The following is a 24610-nucleotide window of genomic DNA, read 5'->3' as shown; positions in this document are numbered from 1 at the left end:
CTATGGCTGCCAACCATCAATGTCTGGTCTGTGATCCTCAACATTGTAATCACCTGAGCTCCAACAACTCTTAAGTCACACGATGCAAACCTCAGTCTCCAAACTATATCCATGCCTTGCAAACATCATACCCCCTCCCCCACTGTGTGGCTCTGTACTTGGATCCCTCCCCCTGCTCCTCAAACATGATTTCCTTCCTGCCTATTACACATGCCATTATCACTCTTTGTTCTGTATCCTGAACCGAGGCCATGGGCCCAATCTGACTGTCATACTAGGCAAGAGGGAGACATCACTACTTCTCCCATCATTACCAAGGGCTTCCCCCATTTTCATAATTGTGTTCAACCATTTTCCATTTTGTTTGAATCTGGGCTGAAAACCAAAGCCAGTTGTCCTATCTCAATGCCTAATTTGGTGAGGTCCCAGAGATGCCCTGAAATACAAAGCAATGAAATTGTAATTGAAATTTGGCTGTGCAGCACAAGGCACAATAATCCAGGTTCAGCATCATTGCTAACCGAAAATTCTATTATGAATTCAAGAAACGTGGTCCTTAGGTGTTCCTAATAAGTGCCTCTGCACATAAAACTATTGATTAACAGACAGAAAGGCAGACTTTATGAAAAACGGTCAAGGCTAATGATGCAGACGCTCCTCATTCCAGCGTCTCACAACTTTTCATTTCTCTTCATTCAGCTCATGCCTCCAATATAAAACAGATGAGATGGCTTGCCTTACCCCATTACTGCCACAAAAGCACAGGGACATATTACAGAAATAACAGATCTCTGGCTGCATTCAGCATTTTTCTGGCAACATTCTGTACCATATACATTTTCAAAAGAAAACCAGATACTGAGATGGAAATTCAATGGTGTGTGTTAACAAAAAAAACCCTTCTTGTTGGATGTGTTTTCAGTGCATCCTGTTTTACTATTTTCCGTTTTAATTGGAGAAAGACCATCAAACCATAGTTCAGAAAGAATAGCTGCAGAAATACAGTGCTGTCGACTGGAGCGTACAAAACCTAATGAGAAATGAATAATCTTGCAGCACTCACTGTTTCAGCACATACACGAAGCATGGTCAAGTGGGTGAGGAACAGAAGGGTGGTTAGCAGCTGTGGAATTGCATCTCAGCAAGAGTCAGCACTTTCAGAGGAGGAAGGCAGAAATGACTTAAATAAATGAAGACGTCCAAAAACACAGCTGCAATCATGAAACATTATGCATAATTGTTTCCCTCTCCTGTACATTTTGCACAAAAGGGTCAGTTGAAGTTTAGCTAAATATAGGTTGAACATCATTTAACAAAGAGTCCAACCTTGTTCAAAACATGACATGATCTGACCCTAACCTAAAAATGTTGTTTAACTGAAAAATCATTAAGAGGGCATGGTTGTTCTCCTGGTCAATATCCATTTGGCATCAAGAGACTATAACCAGTCTCAAAGTTAATGGTTAAGGTAGAACAGAACTGAAAACTCACAACTGTGTGATAATCTTGAGCACATCAGCTAAATCACAATCATGTCCCTCAATATCTGATCCGGCCACTCACACTCATAGAACAACTTTGCTTTATTTCTCAGGAATCCTCTACTTGATTCAAAAAATAATATTTTCATCAGTTTACTCTTTTCCATCCAAGATGTTCAAGACATAACCATGACTGTAAGATTCATGTATGATAAAGACAAAATTAAAGAACTATTTTGCTCACAGGGCCAACGGTACTACAATGCAAAAGGTACAAATGAACAATCAAATTGGATCAACTCGCACGAATGTTGGAGGAACTCAGCAGGCCAGCTAGCATCTGTAGAAAAGAGTAAACAGTCGATGTTTCAGGCCAAGACCCTTCAACCAAGCAAATTGGATTTAAGCTCTACCATATCCCCAAATCCTTTACTTTAAAAATTTGTTACAGGGAAATTGCTTCCAGAGCCTTAGCATTCAATCCACAAGGGTGAAGCTACCAACTGTTTGTCACTGTAACTCTCCATCCCATACTGATCTATCTGCATGCGGTACTGTTGTAATGAGGCCCTATATAACACTAACGCTACCAGGTCAACTCAGCATTTACTATAGCTCTGTCCTGCATTTCAGTTTTTTTCATATGTTCTTTTGTTTGTTTTCCCTCTAGCTGTCCTTGGCTCACCTATCAACCAGATCATCACCATGGAAATCATGAAATTCTTGGGCTTTCCTATGTCAGAATTAATCACTTCTTCCAAAACTTCACAGTTTTGCCTCACCTTCTCCATAACTTAAAACTAACTTCTTTTTTTCACTTTCTCAATTCCAAGAGATGCCAACAGCTGCAGTCATGAAACATTATGCATAATTATTTCCCTTTTTCTTATATTTTCTGCAAAAGGGCCAGCTGAAGCTTAGTTAAATATAGATCGACCATCTTTTAACAGAGATGTTACGTGAACTAGGTATTTTCAGCATTTCCTGGTTTCATATCCCAGGTATTGGTTTGTCTTTTACTTGTTACAAGCTCAGTCTAGCAGCTACATCCTTCAGGACTACCACCAACCCACTCTTTGACATTGAAGGTCATCACCGCAAGGCCATTCTGTGGCCTCACTCCTTTTGGACCTTTTTTCAAGGCATTGTTGACCATGGAGAAATACTGATTCATTAGCTACAGGAGGAAAACAGGTAACAATCAGGTGGTGGTTGCCCTGCTCATGTTTCACTTGATATCATGGATTCCATGACGTATGGAGTTAACGTTGAGGGCTCCCAAGGTTCCTCACACCCACTGTAACTGTACACCACATACCAATATTCTGTAAGGGTAATCCAGCCTGGGGTCAAGACATACTCAAGCCCAACGATGGAGAAGTTTGGATTGTGGTCTGCAAAATATGATTCTGTGAGTACATTATTATCAGGCAGTTGCTTTCTCAAATGAGATGCCAGGACCCAGGTGCTTGTGAGGAGGATTTTGCATGATTGACTGGGAAGGGATAAACCTTTTTGTGTCCAGATTCAATACCTAGATCAATGCCAGCTGATCTTACTAGTTTTATTCTTTCCATTTCAGTGTAGTGGCAGCTGTACAATTAAGTGGCTTGCTCTGTTTCAGAAGGTATTTTATTTACAACACTGGGTAAAGTTAAAGGTTATGGACAATTATAGGTGACACCAGCAATTTAAAGTAATTGAGGGTTTCACATAAAAATACTTCTTAATGTTTGAGAAGATATTAAGTGGTTTGTTGTGTATTTGTTATAGAACACCATCCATGGTGAAGAAAATTGGGACGGATGTGCTGAAAAAGTCACATCAGTTGAAAAGTGGTGGATTTTTTAAAAATACAAAAGGGTCCATTAACATTCAAAGTCAGACCACATTTCAAATTCATTTTAGAGATATGCATTGGAAGTAAGTGACCTATACAGACAAGGCATAGTCTGACATTTAGACTATTTTCAACAAAGTGTTTTTGATATACAAGAGAAGAAAATGTCAGCCTGCACACTCATCTCTGCTGGATACTGTCATACTGTTTTCCAAACTGGTGATAGATGGTTCAAAGAATGTAATATGAATTAACCAGTGCTATACTATTAGCAAGTGTTAATATTAGAGCCATTGATCCATTGACTCCAATAATGAGGGTGGATTAAAGAGAATCTCTTTCAACAGATCAAATAAAGTACTGAATGAGAAAAGACTATTGGTACAACCAAGCCCAACTTTTCTCAAAGCATAAGCAACCTAGCTCATTATAAACATATTCTCGGGAGTGGAAAATCTACATTAAAACTCTTCAGTAATTACAAACAATGAAGCATATTGCAAATATATATATATTCATCAACATACCTCCCTGTGTTGCACATTTACTTATCCATAAGAGTGGAGGTCAACTCTAATGAAAGTACTGAAGTCAAATTAGCATTCCATGATACTTGCAGCAGAACTTGCTTATTTTGCATTATTTCTTACAGGCATTGACTATGGGCATGCAAATACTTTTACCAACAAGATGTGTATGAAGTCACACTGTAGGTCTACCTGCACAAAACTGGTACCATCATGCCATTTTAATCACACATAAACCGGACATATTCTTCAGAATTTCACAGCACATATGTCTCTGCTCATCATGACAGTAACAAGTAACAGGCCACAAAGGAAACTTCTGTCAGTGGTGGAGATAACTGTTTTTAGTAAACTATGTCTCATGGGTAGCTGTGTTTAAAGATAATAAATTGAACAAATTATAACCTAGACATTGTATATACATGTGCCAGTCTTTATGCAATAATCATACATCTTAGCTTGATGGTGGTCATTTCTATGTCTGGATGGTGTTCATGCTAGCAGGACTGACATTTTCTCCCCCATTATCATTCCCACGTGTATTAATGTCATCAATGTTCATTACACTCATCACTATCTTGGTATCAAAAAATATGGAGGGTATGACTTTTTTCTCCCCCAAGTCCCAGTAAAACAATAAAGTGTCAATAAGGTGGTAGAAATTAAAAGGTTCTCCACTGCAATTTTACTGTGTAGTGGTCGACATTTGCCAGTTTGAGATTTTAATGTGTCATATATTTCACTCAGAAGGTAATGTCAGTATCTCTGGGGACTTATTTAACTCTGTAAGTTACCAATAATAAAAAAGGTCAAATTTCTAAATTTTGCAGGATTTTTAACTCTCCTGAATGGACATGAGTGCTAAATGCAGCATCTACCAAATACAGTGGAACTCCAAATTCACAGCATTTTTTGATATTGGCTTGGAAAATATTGCCCAGTTCATTAGTTAAATCAGGCATTTTATATGAAATTGGAGATTGCATGAACAGGAACTCAAAACAAATGAGATGTGTAATGTGTTCTGATATGCATCAGCTTAGAATAATGGGCATCACTTAATTATGGTCATGTACAAAATAAAACACTAGGGAAATAAGAACATTCAATGTACAGATAGCTGCTGCCAATTAAAAGAAATAAACCAGAGATATGCATGAAATGCAACATGCAATATCCAACAAAGGACTGGGGCAAGAAGACGAATGTTTGGGTGGGATTGGGAGATGGTTTGGATGGGGAGAATGATTAACATTGACAAACAAACTCCCACAGGAAAATAACCAGATACTCTTGAAGGTTTGGCACAGGAGGAGGAAGCTAACCAAACACGGAACACATTTTTAAAGAGAAAAAAAGAAAATGTTCGTATTCAAGCATTGGTACCTGACCAAAAACATGTTTCTAGAAATCTGACATTGCAGTGCAAATTTGGAAGCCAGGAAATTTAGCATCAGAGCCAAGCACTTGGGTGGGCTCTCCTCAGAGAAAACTGTCATTACATTTTGGTTTGGGTAAAGTTTCATGCACTGATGTGTATTTATTATCTTTTCATCCTAACTTTACTTAAACCAAAAGACACTAGGGCTGCTTTGAGATTAGATTGCCTGAAAATCACTTTGTCATAAAATTTAATTTTGTTTAAGACTTTCATCAGAGAAGGCTACTCAAAATCTTAACATGTTGATGGAGAGCTTGACAAATTCCGTGCAGCCTGTGTATTATATATATAACATGAAGCATTACTGAATCATGTCGTACCCATTCATCAAGTATTCCAAAAGGATGTTAGAACAATATTAAATGAGCAATGTATTACTGCCTTGTGTACTAAAAACTTGTTATAATTTGCAAATGCACTCAAAGCTGCTTCGGCATAATGGTCTACTTCACTCCAGCAAATCCTTGGCAATACCTCAGTGGCATACTTTATTCCTTGATGGGAAGCAGAGTGGATGTAAAGTCTGTTTAGGTGACAAAAAAAGCACGAGTATAGGGATAACCAAGGAGACATAACCCCCATGGATTTAAAGGCATTGTGACAATCAGATACCGTGCGTGTGTGAGCCGAGTGACAAGGGAAGATGAGTGAGATGCCCCACAAAATAAATCTGCCCTCCAGGAACCAAGCTGACCATGAGCACTGGGAAAGTGCAGAATACCAAAAGGTAGCAGCACCAGGTGGGGAGCCAAAGGTTCCCTCGAGGTTTTCTGAAAGAGGTTCAGAGATTCTGGGCTTGGTTGCAAGCATCGAGGAGCAATAGTGCTGTGAACAGAGGGATGCATGTTTGGCAATTGAAGAGAGACTGTAGAGAGTGGCAAGCCAGCCTGATCTGGGAGGGAGAAAGTGGTAGCTGGGGAGTGGAAAGGTGCCAGGGCGGAGGGAAGACAGCAGATGGAAGAGGAAGGAGGCTAAGAGAGGAGATGGAACTGAGGGGAAAGGGGGAGGAAAGAGATGGTAGAGAGGGATCTGAGAAGAAGGGAGAGAGGGAGGAGAGACAGAGAGATAGTTAAGGGACAGGAGACAAAGAAAAAGATCTGAAGGGAGGAGCAAAAGGGCACATGACACATTTGTCACCAGAGTGTGCACAAGTGTGCGCATACTATACATGAATGTGTCTCCATTTTTACCTGTGCCAGGTATATGCGGCTAAACCTCATCTCAATTGTCTTGGACTTCTTTAACATTGGATCCAGATCTTGCTCCATCAAGACTCCCGTGGTAGCGGGCATGCATTTGACTATAAAAACACACACGAACTGGAGCGGAATAAATTCATCCTTAACTCCAAAGGAAAACCTGAGAAGAGTCCTGCGCTATCTCTGCACAGGTCTGAAAACAAGACTGTGGCAAGTGGAAACTTGAGAGTGGAGAATCAAGAGAGGTGAGTTGAGGAAGACAGGACCAAAGGAAAGGAGGCAACAATATGGAAACCCAGAAGAGGATGGCAACATAGAGAAAGGAGAAAATATAACCTGAAAAGACTATGAAGAAATGTGTTTGTGTCTGAACTGACAGTAAACTGGACGGACAGAGAGAGACGAGGTGCAAGGGAAACGATTAAATCCACAAAGACAAACATAAAAACTAAATGAGAATATGGAAAGCGAATAGATAACAGAAGTCCAGAAAATGAAAAGAAGTGAAAAACAGAAAAAGCTTACAGAAAGAACTGTGGGGGAAGAGGACAATTCAGGGGAGCAAGAGGGGAAGAGGAGTCAAAGGGAAACCAATGTGAAGCATTTAACAAAGAAGAGAATCCACAGGGAGAAAGAACATTCCCAGTATTGCCAATTTCAGTGTCTTTTGTTCGACATAAAATGAAAGGCAGTACATTTTTGGTGGAGTGAATGAACAGTAAAAGCTCAGAGAACAACTGACTGGAGTTTTGGCTCTTTTCTATTACAAAAAATGGCAAGTTGCCAAAAACTAAAGACAATATTATAATACCCCTAAATTTCAATGATTAAATTTCAAAAGTACTTTATTAGATGTGAATTCCATTTTAGTGTGCAGAGCTTGTCAAAGGCACTAAATAAATGCATGTTTGTTTTTAATTTCTATAATAAATTGTACTTTCATTCCAGAATTTAACTCTTACTCCTAATCTCATAGCCAATTGTTTTTACAATGCACTTTCAGGATGTAGGTACACATCCTTAATTGCCCTTTAGAAGGTGGTCAGATCTGCCTTCTTGTACTGCTGCAGTCTCCCTTGTGAATATGGTATTGGATGAGAAGTTTGAGATTTTAGACCTAGCAACATGGAATGAACCATATACACTCAGTGGCCTCTTTATTAGGTACCTCCTGTACCTATTTAAACTGGCCACAAAATGTATGCTCATGGTCTTCAGCTGCTGTAGCCCATCCACTTCAATATTCAACATGGTTTGCATTCAGAGATGCTCTTCTGTACACCGCTGCTATAAACACATGGTTTATTTGTGTTCTTAAACCACAGAACAACCGCTCACTGGATATTGTTTTTGTTTATCACACCACTCTCTGTAAACTCTTGTTGTGCATGAAAATCCCAGGAAATTATCATTTTCCCAGATACTCAAACTACCCTGTCTAGAACCACCGATCATTCCACAGTCAAAGTCACTTAAATCACAAGTTTTCCCCAATACTCTGTTTGGTCTGAAGAACAACGGAATCTCTTGACCATGTCTGCATGCTTTTATGCATTGAATTGCTGCAACATGATCGGCTGATTAGATATTTGCATTAATGATCAGGTGTACTTAATAAAGTGGCCAACGAGTGTATTTCTACATTAGTAATAGTGTTTGTCTGAAGAGAAGTCACATTTGGTAGTGCTCAAACACACCTAATGCCAAATCCTTTGAAATATAACCATATAACAATTACAGCACGGAAACAGGCCATCTCGGCCCTTCGAGTCCCACCGACCTGCACTCAGCCCATAATCCTCCATTCCTTTCCTGTCCATATACCTATCCAATTTTACTTTAAGTAACAATATCAAACCTGCCTCTACCACTTCTACTGGAAGCTTGTTCCACATAGCTACCACTCTCTGAGTAAAGAAGTTCCCCCTTGTGTTACCCCTAAACTTTTGCCCCCTAACTCTCGACTCAAATGGAATAAATCATGAGCTTGAGTGGCATTTAAAAGCCTTGGTGACCTCTAATACTTCTTGTCATGACACAAACAGGACCTACAAACACCACAGTACTTGGAATGAAAACTTGGAGTGACGGATACATTGCCAGTCCTGTAGTCGGTTAAGGATTGGGTCAGACATCTTGAATGTGGCTGGAGCGGTGCTCATCCAGGTTAGTAAAGAGCACTTTACCATACCCCTCACCTGTGTGCTGCTGAAGGTGGGTTATCAGGAGATAAAATATATATGGCAAGATACCCATCCTCAGATCTACTCCTATACCAACAGTTTTTATGTGGTTGGCTCTTCTGAGTTTCTGGTCAAAGTGGTCCTCAAGTATGCTGGTGGCTTGGAAGTCAATGGGAATGTCTCCAATCATCCAGAGTAGGTAGCTGGACTATCTGATTGAAAGTGTCTGGTATTTTATAAACACCAGACACCCCGCCTGAAAGTTGCCTGCATCTTTTTCATATAGACATAAGCTGACTTGATTATCTCAGGAATTGTGAATGTAATTGAAAATTGCCCAAGCATTAGTAAGCTCCCCACTTCTGGCATCACAATAGAGAGTAGATATTGATGAAGCAGCAGATGTTTGGTTCTAGGGCAATAATTTGAGGAACTCTTGCAGTGCTGCCTTGGTGCCAGAGTGTCTGACCTTCAATAATCTCAGCAATCCTTTGTGTAAGATATGGTTCCAAGTATTTCCCTCTGGAATCATAACTTGTAAGTGTTATCTGGCGCTTTATCTTCATTCTCAGGGCTCTGCAATCTCATACTCAGGCATATCCTGCCTTTTTGTCAATGCAAAGGATTCTTATCTCACTTTTGGAAATCATCTCTTTAGCTTACAATTAAACAAAGCTTGTGATAAGATTCTTTGTCAGAAGATCAATGTTGGATAACCTGGGAATCAGTGTGAAAGTGCTGTTTGATAACACCCATGACAAGATCATCCATTACTTTGCTAGTGATTGCAAGTAGACTGATGACTAGCTACATTAGTGTTGTTCCAATTATGGTGAACTCAAAAATACCTGCACAATTTTCCACGATGTTCGATTGATTATAATGTCATGGTCCCACAATAGTGCAGCTTGTCTAGAATCACATGTAGCTCTGGAAATCATTTACAGCTGGAATGTTACAACTTGATCTCTTCACCTTTGCTCTATTCAGTCCTCTCAGCCAGTTCTTGCAATTACATTGGAGTAAATTAAATTATCTCAAGACTAGCTTATCTTATTTAGAGATTAAAAGCGCAGAATGGGCCCTTTTGACCTCTCAAGTCACACTGTCCAGCAAATCCCTGGTTTAACCCTAGCCTAATGATGGGACAATTTACACTGACCAATTAACCTACTAACTGGTTTGACTTTGGAATGTGGGAGGAAATTGGAGCACCTGGAGAAAACGCACACATTCCATGGGGAAGACGAGCAGACTCCCCACAGATGACATCAGAATTGAATTCCGACGCTCCTAGCTGTAATAGCATCTTATGTGATGGTGGAGAGATTAGAATAAAACTGAGATACCACATTCATTTTCCACTGATAGTCGATGGTATTTGCAAAAGCCCGAGACTTATCTTTGAACTCAGATGCCAGGTCTTGCCATCATCGTGGATGGGGCCACACACAGACTTCCACCTCCTGTGAGTCTTTATGGTTCTATTAGATGCAGCAGGAGTGGAAGATTTTGATTTTATTAACTGGGAGTTGGCACAGTTCTACAACCACCGTTGGTAACTTCACTTACCTCAACACTGAACTGATTTCACAACCTATGAACTTACTTTCAAGAATTTTACAACTTGTGTTCTCATAGAACTATAGAACCACAGAACATTACAGCACAGAAACAGGCCTTTTGGCCCTTCTTGACTGTGCCGAACCATTTTTCTGCCTAGTCTCACTGATCTGCACCCGGCCCATATCCCTCCATACACCTCTCATCCATGTACCTGTCCAAGTTTTTCTTAAATGTTAAAAGTGAGCCTGCATTTACCACTTCAACTGGCAACTCATTCCACACTCCCACCACTCTGCGTGAAGAAGCCCCCTTAATTTTCCCTTTAAACATTTCCCCCAAATACTCCAAATTCAGGCTCACCAATGCCTTATACAACCTCACTATAACATTCCAACTCTTATACTCAATACTTTGATTTATAAAGGCCAATGTACCAAAAGCTCTCTTTACTACCCTACCTACCTGTGACACCACTTTTAGGGAATTTTGTATCTGTATTCCTAGATCCCTCTGTTCTACTGCACTCCTCAGTGCCCTACCATTTACCTTGTATGTTTTACCTTGGTTTTTCCTTCCAAAGTGCAAAACCTCACACTTGACTGTATTAAACTCTATCTGCCATTTTTCAGCCCATCTTTCCAGCTGATCCAGATCCCTCTGCAAGCTTTGAAAACCTTCCTCACTGTCCACTACACCTCCAATCTTTGTATCATCAGCAAATCATTTCAGTAGCTCTTTCTTTATTTATATACGTTTGTTTGTATTTTTGCAATTGCAGTTTGTCTTCTTTTACACATTGGTTGTTTGCCAGTCTTTTTGTGTAGGTTTTCATTGATTCTATTATATTTCTTTGTTCTACAGTGAATGACTGCGAGAAAAGGAATCTCAGGGTAGCATATGGTGACATACTTGTACTTTGATAATGATTTTACATGTTGCTTATCATACTTGTAGTTCGAGTGCACCTCACTTTTTGACATGCCTGGTCCTATTGCTGCCATGCCAATTCATATTCCTCATGGTACCCTTGTTGGCCTCTTCCTGCATCAGTGTAATGGCTAAATGTGGCACATACAATTACAGACTGCTACAGCAGAGAATTTACTATTGCTCATGACCCAGATTACCTGAATCCACGGCAGCTGGCACAATAGTAATTCTGCACAACAGAATGGATGGTGACCCCCAGCACAAAGCTAGCACATAGCTTTCAACTGGACAACAAAGTGAGAACTGCTACAAATACTGTGAAAGACTGAATCACCGGAGAATGTTAGGAGAGATGATCTAAAACATTAGATTTCAAGGAGCATCTCAAGAGAGTAGAAGTTTGAGGGAATTTACAAAGCAAAGTCAGCAACGGTACAGCAATTAAGATCATAAATCCAATCCTGACATTAACATACACAGAATTATTCACTCATCTTGTCATATATGGGAGCGGGAAGAGGGTTAAGGTTAGCTAATGCAATATGGATGAGACAATAAAGCTGGTGGCTCACTAGAGAATGCAGCTTGGTTTCAGAGAATGTGCTGCATCTATTACCTGGTTCTGAGTTTGTTTTAATGAACTGTCCTGCCCATTTAAAGATAATAGTTAGAGCCCAGCTCTAAGCATAATGTTCACAACGGTGTCCCTTCCAGTACACCTTGAAGCAACATACAGGCTTATGATCCAAGCAATTCTATCACAGTCTATTGGCAAGCCTCAAAATCTGGAATTGTTAACACAGGTCTGCTCTTTCTCTTTGACATTTGTGTGGTTTGGTCCTCTTCCGCAGAGGGTCAGAGACTTCAGACAGGAGTACTTCTTAAATCTAATCATCTTGGAATTGTTAAATCTCCGTGACATGATACAAATGAGTAGCTTCAAAATCAGCTATGTCTCAAAACCCAGCTTATTTTTCTCAACGACTAAAATTGACAACTGTGTGGTAAAATCAATTTGACTCAGTAGAGTGCTTTTATAATTTTTTTAAAATCTTGAGCTGTTCACAGCCTGATAAAACAGCACAACTACAGGGAGGATAACAAATCAAATCATGTGAGTTCATGAGAGGAAGGGGAAATTCCCTCCTCCGGTAAAAAAAAAGTACTTGGACGATTGGTGTTTTAAAATGACTAAGTTCACCAAGTCACCTTTTCCTCGTTTCTTAAAATAGTTTTCTTTTTTTTTAAACCTTAATCTTTATTATTAAAATTTGTTTAAATCATGTGTGCATCATTAAGGCTTATATTTACTGCTCTTGGGAGGTGGTTTTGAACAAGGAGCAGGGTGAAAACATGCCCCATTCCATCAGTCACAGATCTAGTGTAATACAATGAATGAGAAACAATAACAAGAATCTGTAGGTGGTGGCATACATGTCCTAATTGACCCCCCCTTCAGTTTGCTGCTATAATCTTCACTTACAAGCTCTCTGCCACTCAACCCAATTGTCCTCCTCATTGTGAAGCCATGTCCACACTATAACCACTGTTATAGTATTTAACATCTCCATTTGGAACCAGATCAACATGAAGTTTAAAATTTATCGTGTCTGAGAGTTTTCAATAACATATCAATACATTCCACTGCAAAAATGATGACATTCTCTTCATATAGTTAATTTGTCTAAAGAAATTGGTACCATGTTGTGGGATGTTATTGAGTGATGAGCTGTATAACAGCTACCTACAAAGGCTCACTCTCCCATTTTCTCCCTGCATCCTGATCCTGCCAACACTATGGAAATCTCTCTATAATTTAAACTGTTGCACATTCATTATTGATTGCTTGCCCATCCTGGCCATGTTGTCAGTGCATACATGTATAGATGGATATACTGCCTGAAAAACTATCTTCATATTGGAGACTTCTGATGTTTTCAAAACATTCACCACATTCATTTCTCAAAATACGGAACAATCTTTATCACCCAACATAACTCGCCACAACACTGAGGAAACTACAGGGCAGTGAGAGGGAAGAAGCACTTAATTTCGATGTCTAGCACATTCTTGATGTTGACTGTGGAGCATTGCTAAATGATTTAAAATGAAGCCATGTCCAGGAAAGACTTCTAAAGCTGTAACGCAATAAGAGGAGAAATTGGAATACCCACACAATGGTTGTTTTACAATAATATCTTAATTAACCTGATAGCCTCAGAATTTTATTTGTAGCTGTGTGAAGACTGTCAGAGAACATTATTTTTCTTTAAATGTGTATTTAATGTGCACACACATGAAATGTGTGTAACTTTATAATGTACTTTAGGCGAGTTTACTATATTACTTCAGCAGGAATATACAGCTAGCAATGTGTATCAACTAACTTATAAATAAGGTCACAAGAAGAAATTCATCTTTGATTGCTGGTGGTAAAAATATGCAATTGTACTAACTACCCATTGTACTAATGTTCAGCATTGATTCAATTTGCAGCAATGGAATAGATTATGTACACTATAAACAACAAATTGTGGATCTAACTTGTAGTCTCCAGCAACTCGTGGAAATTCCAGAGACTTCAAAGCCACCTCGGAGACAATGAAAGTGGAAGGAATCCTTCCCTGACATGGTAGCTGCACACAGACCCAACTTTAACTTGTGGCTTAAAAGTTCTTTGGAGGGTGGAGATGCAAACAGTGCCAGGTACACTAACGAGTGGCTCATAGTTTTGTGCAAGTTTAGAGTTGACGAACAGAAATTAATTTCTCTCTTAACCTGCACAACAGGATTATGCACTCAGTGGCCACTTTATTAGGTATATCCCGTACCTAATAAAGTGGTCACTGAGTATATGTTCATGGTCTTCTGCTGTGGTAGCCCATCCACTTCAAGGTTCAACATGCTGTGAATTCAGAGGTGCTCTTCTGTACACCACTGTTGTAACACATAGTTACTCGAGTTACTGTCGTCTTCCTGTCAGCTTGAACCAGTCTGGCCACCTCCTCTGATCTTTCTGCTTAATAAGTCATTTTTGCCCACAGAAGACCCACTCACTGGATACTTTCCTGTTTTTTCTCCTCAACATTTTTTCTAAACTTTAAAGACTGTTGTGTGTGCCAATCTCAGGAAATCAGCAGTTTCTGAGATACTCAAGCTGCCCCCTCTGGCACCAACAAATGAATCTCTCGAGCATAACTGGATGCTTTTGTGCATCGAGTTGTTGCCAGATGAATGGCGGATGAGCTATTTGCATTAACAAATGTACAGGTATACCTAACAAAGTGACCACTGAATGCATCATCTAGGAAGAACAATCAAACCAACCTCTCCTTCACGTGCGATATTGGATTAGTCAGACCAGGGACAATAATCAAAAACCAATTTCTCATATATAGCAGCTGATGGTACAGATCAAAATGTTCCTTGTCCTAAATATAATTAGCTTTGTGCCTCTTCTAATACATGAGAAATCCATCAGGTTTCCAGACTCTGTTGCCTGAACTATTGTTTGGATTTATAGTCATTACTGGACGTGACTGCACAACGGGAAGCGAATCCTCCTTTCCTCTGACTCAGTGCCATTTTTCATGTTTAAATCTACACGATGACTGTCAGTAGCTTATTTGCTGGAAGTATCAGCCTGGGAGCTGCCAAGACCGCATACTCGATTAGCAAAGCTCCTGTGTACACTTAGTATTCCACCACAAAACAATTAAACCTGGAAAAGCTATTGGAATATGATATATTTGCACTCTCTTTTTTCAAGGAGTAATTCCTGCATAGAAAATGATTTATGCGTGTCTTAAAATGTTGTGCTCATTTCAGATGGAAGTTGGACCGGGCACTTCCTGTCTCAGTTCAACAACAGTGAATCATATATCTCTATCACCTTGCACACAAATGGGAATGTCATCCATATATACGATACAAACTTCTGACATGACCGTTAAAGTTGCATCAAAATGTGGCAATCCACGATCTTCCGTTTCCACTCACAATAAAGCAGAAAATTGGGAAGCACATTCCATTAATCCCCTAGACGGAGTAGCAAGTATGGCCCTTTTGGAAACAGAAAGCTGTGACAACAATTTGCAGCATCTTTGTGCAAGTTGATGCAACCTGTGCCTCTACGGAACTCTACGGAGTGACCCACTTTTAGCACCAGGTCAAGAGGATCCCATTAACCATGCCATATAATCTGTTCATTCACTGTCCTGATTTCCATTTCCTGCCTTCTCCCTACTTCTACAGCAGCCTCTCCCCAGCTCATCTCCCATTTTCTATTGTCCCATGGTACCACCCGTGGAAGAACGCTCACTGCAATGGCACTGACCAGATCCCAGAATGCAGCATGTTTTTGAGACAGGAGCTGTGAACTCAGACTCTGATTAGCGAATAAGCCTTAACCTCTAACACTTAAATGGGAAGGAATCATGAGAGCACTTTCTATCCCAACTTAGTAACTTTCTGAGACACCAAATTTGGTACTAAGACAAAATGTTGTGCCCATTTAGGACAGAAGTGGATTTACTCGAGGTTCTGAGATTTAGAACTCATGGCAACTTTTCTTTGGGATAGTGAATGAGTTGCTTTCACTCTGGTTTTGTTCCTTTGTCAGGTGGCTAGTGAGAGCAAAGTGGGAACTGCGGGCAGGTGGCCGACTAGATGCCGGGTGGATGGTTTGTGAGGTGCCACTGACGCAGGGCTTCACTGCACTCCTGATTATTGGACTTCAGGTTCTCAATATCCTCCCAGATGGGCCAGAGTTTTCTGGAGTCAGAGGTAACGTGGTATCACTTCAACCAGGTTTTGAATACGTTCTTGAATCTTTTCTTTTCTGCCAGGTAACATTTTCTCATGCCAGTCTTAACAAAGCGTCTTTTGGGATTCTGATGTCAAGCATTAAGTGATGTGGACTACGCAATTGAGCGTAACTAGGACTCACTGCTGGCTATGTTGGTCGAGGAGGGGACACAGACTTTGCTTCACTTATCTTTCCCGTGAATTTGGAAGGTGATACAAAATATTTGTAATCGAATCACTAAGATGAGAAAACCTGCAAGAGCTGGAAATCCAGGCAACACACACAAAATGCTGGAGGTGTCCAGATGAAGGGTCTTGCTCCATAACGTCAACTGTTTACTCTTTTCCATTGATGCTGCCTGGCCTGTTGTGTTCCTTCAGCATTTTGTGTATGTTGCACAGAAGATTAAACACAGATTTGAGTCAAATGAACAAAATGACAGGATTGTTCAGCTCAAGTTGCAGAAAATAGAAGTTAAGCCCAAATACCAACCTCAATTCACCCCACGCTGCATCTTCTAAATCCCCTGCAATCGTTTTTTTAAAAAACTGCAATTTAATGATGTCCTGGTAGAATTACGTGAGAATATTTTTCTGAATGAGTCCCAACTGTTGTGGCTTACACTAAATTGCTTTAAGGTTATCCGATTTCCTGGGAGATTAATCTCAATTTTTCTTTTGTAACTCAGCCTATCCGACTTCATCCAAGAGAAAGAGTAGATCTTCCTGGTGAGAGGTCAACAGCCAGCCATGGAAAAATAAGAAAAAGGAGTGGAAGAAAGGTATAAAAGATGTAGTTCTTCCCCTGGGATTATGCATTCTCTTGTCCTGTCATTAAAACCTGGTCTCATTTAAAAGATGTGCCCAGTGGGGTTTGGCACAGAAAGCAGTCTAGAGTGGAATTTAAACAGAATCAAAACAGCCAGGAAACAGGACCATTTCCACAAACAAGACACCCGGAGAGTGGAGGGCGGGAGGGAAGTATTCTGTTCTGTGATGGTTTTGATATTTTCTTTTGTGCATCAGCAGTTGTATCTTTGGCCACCCACACTGGATATCTGAAATTAGCTCTTCGTCATCTCATTCACCAGGACTTCCATTTACACCCAGTTGTGCTCATAGCACTCGTAATTTAGCTAATCTTTAGTCAGACAAAAGCTTAGGAAATTTTATTTTCAAAGTTGTTCAATTTAACAAAGAAGCAATGACAAGTTTAAGGAAATCCAAAAGGAAACAGTTTTATCAAACAAAAACAAGCCTTTGGCCTCGTGTCCTGATCAGGATTCTTCCTTGGATGGAAACAGTAATTCTGTCACTATTCACTATTTTATAAAGCTAAAGAAAATTACAATTAAAAGTAGCATCTGTCATCGCTGGGAGAAGGGTGTGAAATTTGCCAAGTTTCTGTTTGTGTGGAATCCTGTGCTTCACAACTGTGTGACTTCAACTTGCTAAAAGCCGTCTCAAACAGATTGATGGCTCACCCACTGAAATATCTTCTCCACAGATTCAATTCCGATCCAGATTTCCCTCCTCATTGTGCTTTTCAAATTAGTCAATGTCCTCTACTGCAACTGTTCTGGGCAAGGCAAAACAGCTTGTCAATTTCTACATTAATCCTCTTAAAATTCTAAAAATAGCAGTGGGCCATCATAGCTAGGCTCTTTGGAATCCTAAAGGCAGAAAATCATTTGGCTTCTCAACACTCTTCTTTCAAACAAGCAAGTCAGCCTGCACACTACGGTCGGGGAATGTGGTATATCTCCACACTCTAAGATGACAAGAGATCATGGATTCTCCACTCTTCAGTGTTAATTGCCAATCCTGGGCTTTACTAAACAACACACAGGACATGGATAATTTCAATGTTTCCCTGATGAAAAAACTCACAGGAACAGACAAAACTTTGTAACATCACCAATGACCAGCAAAAACAAGAACAGACCCTTGCAATCTGAGGTTTGCCTGCATAATAACCACTGTATTACAGATTCATTTTTTTCCTGCAATATGGCTGAAGGGATTTCACGATGTGTTATACAAATGCAGAGTTTTGTTTTCCTATATGTTACCTGACAAACTTGAGCCAAGAACCAATGGAACTTATCCAGGGCAATGAAATGATGACAATCTAGGAACCAGTTCTACGTTGCGAGTCGTTTGTGCTTCAAACTCTCCCACCTCACTTTTCTCCCTGCCCATCTTTCCCCCCATATGCAAACACATGGTTTCAGTACCTTATTAAAAATCTTAGGCATTTGGTGTCAATGAATTTATTTTCTGTTTCTGCTATGAGAGGAAATTAAACAGAAAACCTATAATGCAATTAAGTTCATTAGATGGCAGCTTTAAAGCATACAAGATGGGATTGATGACAGATTGTGCCTGTAAACTATGACAGGCAGCTGTCGGCACAATCCACTTTACTGTGCTGAAGCACAAAAAAAACCATCAGAAATTCAGCTTAACAGCTGATAAGAGGAGAGCCAAGGAGAGAATGCCGAGTTAAGACTGGCAGAAGAAGATGGGGAGATGAATAAAAAGAGAACAAGAGCAGTGCAGAGGGAACTATGAGTTAGTCAGAGGTAAGAGGGTGATTGAGATGTCGTGGGGTGGATGGTTAGCAAGTGGCCGTGTGAGGGAAGTTAGGAAAGAGGACAATTTGGAGAAGAATAAGGTGGTGATAAGGTGAAAGAGTGGCAGACGGAGAAGCAAAGGGACAAAGAGAAGATAGGGGTACATATACAAAATAGGACATACATGGTAAATGGTAGGGCATTGAGGAATGCAGTAGAACAGAGTGATCTAGGAATAATGGTGCATAGTTCCCTGAAGGTGGAATCTCATGTGGATAGGGTGGTGAAGAAAGCTTTTGGTATGCTGGCCTTTATAAATCAGAGCATTGAGTATAGGAGTTGGGATGTAATGTTGAAATTGTACAAGGCATTGGTGAGGCCAAATTTGGAGTATTGTGTACAGTTCTGATCACCGAATTATAGGAAAGATGTCAAAAAAAAAGAAAGAGTACAGAGGAGATTTACTAGAATGTTACCTGGGTTTCAGCACCTAAATTACAGAGAAAGGTTGAACAAGTTAGGTCTTTATTCTTTGGAGCGTAGAAGGTTGAGGGGGGACTTGATAGAGGTATTTAAAATTATGAGGGGGATAGATAGAGTTGACGTGGATAGGCTTTTTCCATTGAGAGTAGGGGAGATTCAAATAAGAGGACATGAGTTGAGAGTTAGGGGGCAAAAGTTTAGGGGTAACACGAGAGTGTTTCTTTACTCAGAAAGTGGTAGCTGTATGGAACGAGCTTCTAGTAGAAGTGGTAGAGGCAGGTTTGATTTTGTCATTTAAAAAAAAATTGGATAGATATATGGACAGGAAAGGAATGGAGGGTTATGGGCTGAGTGCGGGTCGGTGGGACTAGGTGAGAGTAAGCATTCGGCATGGACTAGAAGGGCCGAGATGGCCTGTTTCCGTGCTGTAATTGTTATATGGTTATATACAATAGGGTAGGTGAAGAAACGAGGTGGATTGTCTCAGCACTGTCCACCTAACATTTTTAAAAATCACTTGTTTCCTGAAGAAATATTGTTGCAGCTATATAGGACCCTGGTCAGACCCCACTTGGAGTACTGTGCTCAGTTCTGGTCGCCTCACTACAGGAAGGATGTGGAAGCTATTGAAAGGGTGCAAAGGAGATTTACAAGGATGTTGCCTGGATTGGGGACCATGCCTCATGAGGATAGGCTGAGTGAAGTCGGCCTTTTTTTCTTGGAGCAACGGAGGATGAGAGGTGACCTGATAAAGATGTACAAGATGATGCAAGCCATTGATTGTGTGGATAGTCAGAGGCTTTTCCCCTCAGGTCTGAAATGGTTAGCACAAAAGGGCACAGTTTTAAGGTGCTAGGAAGTAGGTACAGAGGAGATGTCAGGGGTAAGTTTTTTTCCACACGGAGTGTGAGTGCGTGGAATGGGCTGCCGGCAACAGTGGTGAAGGCAGATATGATAGGGTCTTTTAAGAGACTCCTGGATAGGTACATGGAGCTCAGAAAAATAAGAGTGCTATGGGTAACCCTAGGTAACTTCTAAGGTAAGGACATGTTCGGCACAGCATTGTGGGCCGAAAGGCCTGTATTATGCAGTAGGTTTTCTATGTTTCTATGTTTTCTAAGAAAAAATATTTGGATTTTCTCATTCAAGCTTCCATAAAGGCATCTGTTTTGAGAAATATTTGACAATTTCACCAGGATGAAGCAATACAGGGAAGGTGTAGAAAATCCATCATTAACGGTAAACTAGGAAGACCAATCTTTATTGTTGAATGATTACCAATTACTGGTGGAAAGAAATAACAACAGAAGGAGAGCTTCATAGCTTGAGGTCCTGGGAAGGCTTTGAGATGTAACATCGTATGTAGCTCTAGACTCAATATAATGAGGATCATTCACTACAGTTAGAGTAGAAAATTGGCATCAAAGGAAGAAAAGTGACAATCTTTGAGAGTTTCAAATGGGCAGCACCATTAATACAATTAAAAGCATTCCTGACATGTCACAGCCTTCAGACTGTTAAAAGAAAAAATGCTTGGTGACACAGCCCATCACTCCAATTGCTCTGATCTAATAATTGGCTGTTCAGAGGTTGCAAGATATTATTCACATAGGAACCATAGCAGCAGGCGGCGGACAGAAGACAATGTGTAAGCACGTTGATTAGGCCCATTGCTTCCATGGTTAATTTATTCACCGATTACTGTTCACTGATTCCAACAGAAACAAGGCTCATTTGTTTAATGGCCACAATCCACCAGGGAGAAAGGTATGGGAACTCCTTCTTCACACCCCATCTACACTTATTAAAATATGCACTTTCAAATGTTTTAAGAAAATAGTGTCAGTAATTAGCTCTCAGATCTTTGCTTAACTGGTTTAAATTCTATCTCAAGGTGACTCTCATTTCGATTTTTACCGACATACCTCCTTCAAGAAGAATTTGTTCTACATCAAAGGAGAGTGCAAATAGGAAACAAGACTTGGTTTTACTGCTAAAAATAAGTCATCTTATACAATAAACCCATTTATTCACCCTTACCTCAGTCACTTGATAGGATAATTAGTAGCTCAGAAGTAGGATGATGTATCAGAAACTAACTAGAGCACAACAATCTATTTTGATCACCAAGGTACAAGGGTGATATCCAAGGATTGGGGGCCAAGCAGAGAAGAGCCACAAGACTGACCCCTAGTGTTGAAGATTTGAATTATAAGAAGATGCTGAAAAAAATTCTTTCTTGTTCTTGTAGTCACTCGTGGACTAAAAATGATGATAAGTGTAAGGAAAATCATTTAAAGTGTAATTCAGGGCAAGAAACATGCACCAAGACTTTCCTGTAGGGTCCTTCAGTGTTTGTGAAAAATTAACGCAGGAAGGCACACAAACATAGCCATACAACTCCTGTGTGGACGTCTTTGTTACGATTTACGTGCAAACATGCAGCCTGTGGAATGCCCAAGCCGTTTGTGATGAGGCAGCTCTTCACAGCACTAGAGCAGGTCCAGAATGTAGACCCCATTTTAACTGGATCCCCTCATTTAAGCAATTAGCATTGTGAAATACAAGAGGAGGACAATGTACATATTAAATTGTAAATGTAATAATGATTTTATAATACAGTTAATAATGTAAATACATGCTGGTATTAATGTATCTGTGTGCATTTTATTCCATATCTGTACTTTAACCTCCAACTTATTATTTTGATATACTGTATCTTTTTAGTCTTTATAATTGTTGAATTCTTCTTGTTGCAAGCCACACCAACAAACTACAGTAAATTCGTAATAGATGTAAATGTATATTGCAAATAGAGTTGATTCTTAATGTATAAGACTCTGAATGTGAAGGGTAAGAGAAGACTGCAACAGCAGACGCTTGAAATGAAAACACTATCCCGCCCTTTGCACAATGTTCGTTTAACAGGACTGTCCAAGCGCCTTGTACTTTTCAGCTGTAAAAGGAGCCTCCTGAGGGGTGAACTCAGAGTGAAGTCTAAGTTAATGGTGTGGAAAAAGTACCAGTAATTAATTACTGAATGTTGGATAAGGGCCACAGTTTTAAAAAGTGAAATGTAAATTTAGGACATGGTGATCAACAAAAGAAATGAGACACTGTATATTAGTAGTGAAATCCTAGAGTTACTGAAGAAGTAATTAGATACTACAGTGAAGATACTTCACTGAGATAGATCAGTTCAGATCAGCCAAATCAGCTTCCTCATCTATAATTATCTTGAGGTCTTAAAATCCAAGAATTCAGGTTATTTGAGTCAATAAATTATCAAATCTAATAGCTTTAAGCAATAAATCTAGCACCATAATTGAATATTTTATATCAAAAGGGTTGCTTCTGCAACAGACTAAAGGGAGAAGGGTCTTTCAAAGTGCTGTTTTTTTTTCTTTTAACTTAAAATCTTCTTTGGCAGACTACTTCAGTGTATTATTTGATGCAATCCTATTAAATTAGAGGGGCAAAGACAACGTGATTATCTTTCTTAGTTGAGGAATTGAGTTCAAGAAACAGAAAGTTATGTTGTGGCTTTATAAAACACTGGTTAGGCTACATTTGGAGCATTGCATTCAGTTCTAGTCTTCCCATTACAGGAAGTTTTGAAGAGGGTGCAGGGCAGGAGAGGTTTACCAGAATGCTGCCTGGATTAGAGGGAAAATGGAATGAAGAGAGGTTAGGCAAACTTGGGTTGTTTTCTCTCAAGCAGCAGAGGCTGTGGGAAGATCAGAGAGAAGTTCATAAAATGAGAGGAATAGATAGAGTAAACAGTAAATATCTTTTCCCAGGGTCTAAGTGTCTAATACCAGAGGGCATATATTTAAGGTGAGAGCAGGTAAGTTCAAAGAACATGTACAAGGCAAAGCATTTTTTGTTAAACACAGGGCGTCGGGTGCTTGGAATGTGCTGCCAAGTGTGGTAGTGGAGGTGAGTACGACAAATAAGCTCTGAGACAGGCACAGCAATGCGCAAAGAATGGAAGAATTTGGATATTGTAGGCAGAAGTGATTAGTTTAGCTAGGCGTATAATTACTAGTGTAATTAGTTCAGTACAGCATCATGGATCAAGAGAACTGTTCCTGTGCTGTAATGGTATATGTTCTAAATTCTTACTTCTGCTTCTTATTGCTTATTTTTGCTTTTGTTAAAAACAGAGAATTTACTATAAACACATGAGATTCTGCAGATGCTGGAAAACCAGAGTGACACATGCAAAATCCCGGTGGAACTCAGCTGGTCAGGTAGCATCTACGGAAATAAACAAATTGTCAATGTCTTGGACCAAGCTGCTTCATCAGATCCTGAAAAAGGGTCTCAGCCTAAAACATCAAGTTTATTCATTTCCATAGATGCTGCCTGACCTGCTGAGTTCCACAAGCATTTTGTGTGTGTTGCAAAAAAATTACATCAGAAATACAAAAATATGAAAAAATGCTTAGAAATATACAAAAGTAGCAATAGCAGCATTGGAAAGAATTTTAGGAATTGGCCACATAACCGTTAAACGTGGTCTGCCTTTAAAGAAGATCATGACTTGATCATCTTCCTCAACACTACTTGCCCACCTGATTTCCATGCACCTGGCTTCCAAATGTTCATTGCCCAGTCTTGAATTTCACCACTTAAAAGAAGTGTAAACATGAGCATTGCCCACCTGAAGATTTATGAAATATTGTGTTAACTTCACCTGCAGGTCAATGGAAAGTTAGAAGAACTTAATTGTTACTAAAGAGAAGTCCGTTTGTAACCCAAAGTTTCAAATTCTCCCGGATATTCCAAACCAATAAAGAAGATAGGAATGTAAGTTTGGGCATCGAAGGAATCTGTTCAGTAGTACTTCATTTGCATTTTATCTACATTACAAATTGGCTTCCCAGCCTAGGCCCTGTTGTTAATGTTCCTAAATTTCTTTGCCAGCAATCCACATTATAACAAACTAAATAATCCCCAATGATTTATTTAAAAAAACTAAACAATATTAATCCCTTACTCCCTTGTGGGTACTCACAGATGATGAAGTAATTCTGGCCCCTTTTGAATTCTAGCCCTCTGTAATTGGGGCTATACTCCTGGAATTTGATAGTGAATTTTATTTCACTATCCGGTTTATTACACGTGACAAGCAAGTGGGGGTCGATGACAGTTCTGCAGGACTCCGCCTGGGCCTTGGTCACTAAGTACAGCTTGTAATATTCATATTGGCCTTGATTGCTTGCTTTTGGGCAGATTATATCCAGTCTGTCACCAATTTCTGGGTATAATACCAGGCCTTTTCCAGCTTGGAACCTAGAAGAGGAATAAAAGGAAAAATGAATTTCTAATCCAACAATTTTCACAATTCATCTACCACCAAATGAGTATCTATTAAAGGAACTTGGTGATGCAATAACCTTGCATCATTCAACCATCATATAGGGTTGATAATGACCCTTAAGTGTAAGTTTATGTTCAATATAAAAGGGGTGAATATATACAAATTCTTTTGTCACATAACTTTCAACCACTGCGTGCCCTAGATGCGGGATATGCCATATTCTATTATTTCTCAATATCCACACATGGACAC

The 24610-nt window shown here is 39.7% G+C and overlaps 1 protein-coding gene across 2 annotated transcripts in view; it reads right to left on the bottom strand.

The window, feature by feature from the left end:
- Nucleotides 1–24610, bottom strand: part of efnb1 (ephrin-B1) — a 176647-nt gene that overhangs the window by 42266 nt on the left and 109771 nt on the right. For both annotated transcript variants that reach the window (XM_073058127.1, XM_073058125.1), the window contains exon 2: nucleotides 24053–24330. In XM_073058127.1, the coding sequence (XP_072914228.1) occupies nucleotides 24053–24330 (278 nt within the window). The remainder of the gene's footprint in view (nucleotides 1–24052; nucleotides 24331–24610) is intronic.

The sequence above is a fragment of the Hemitrygon akajei genome, chromosome 10 (assembly GCF_048418815.1).
Source record: "Hemitrygon akajei chromosome 10, sHemAka1.3, whole genome shotgun sequence".
Taxonomy (NCBI): domain Eukaryota; kingdom Metazoa; phylum Chordata; class Chondrichthyes; order Myliobatiformes; family Dasyatidae; genus Hemitrygon; species Hemitrygon akajei.
This window is presented reverse-complemented; position numbering and strand designations above follow the sequence as displayed.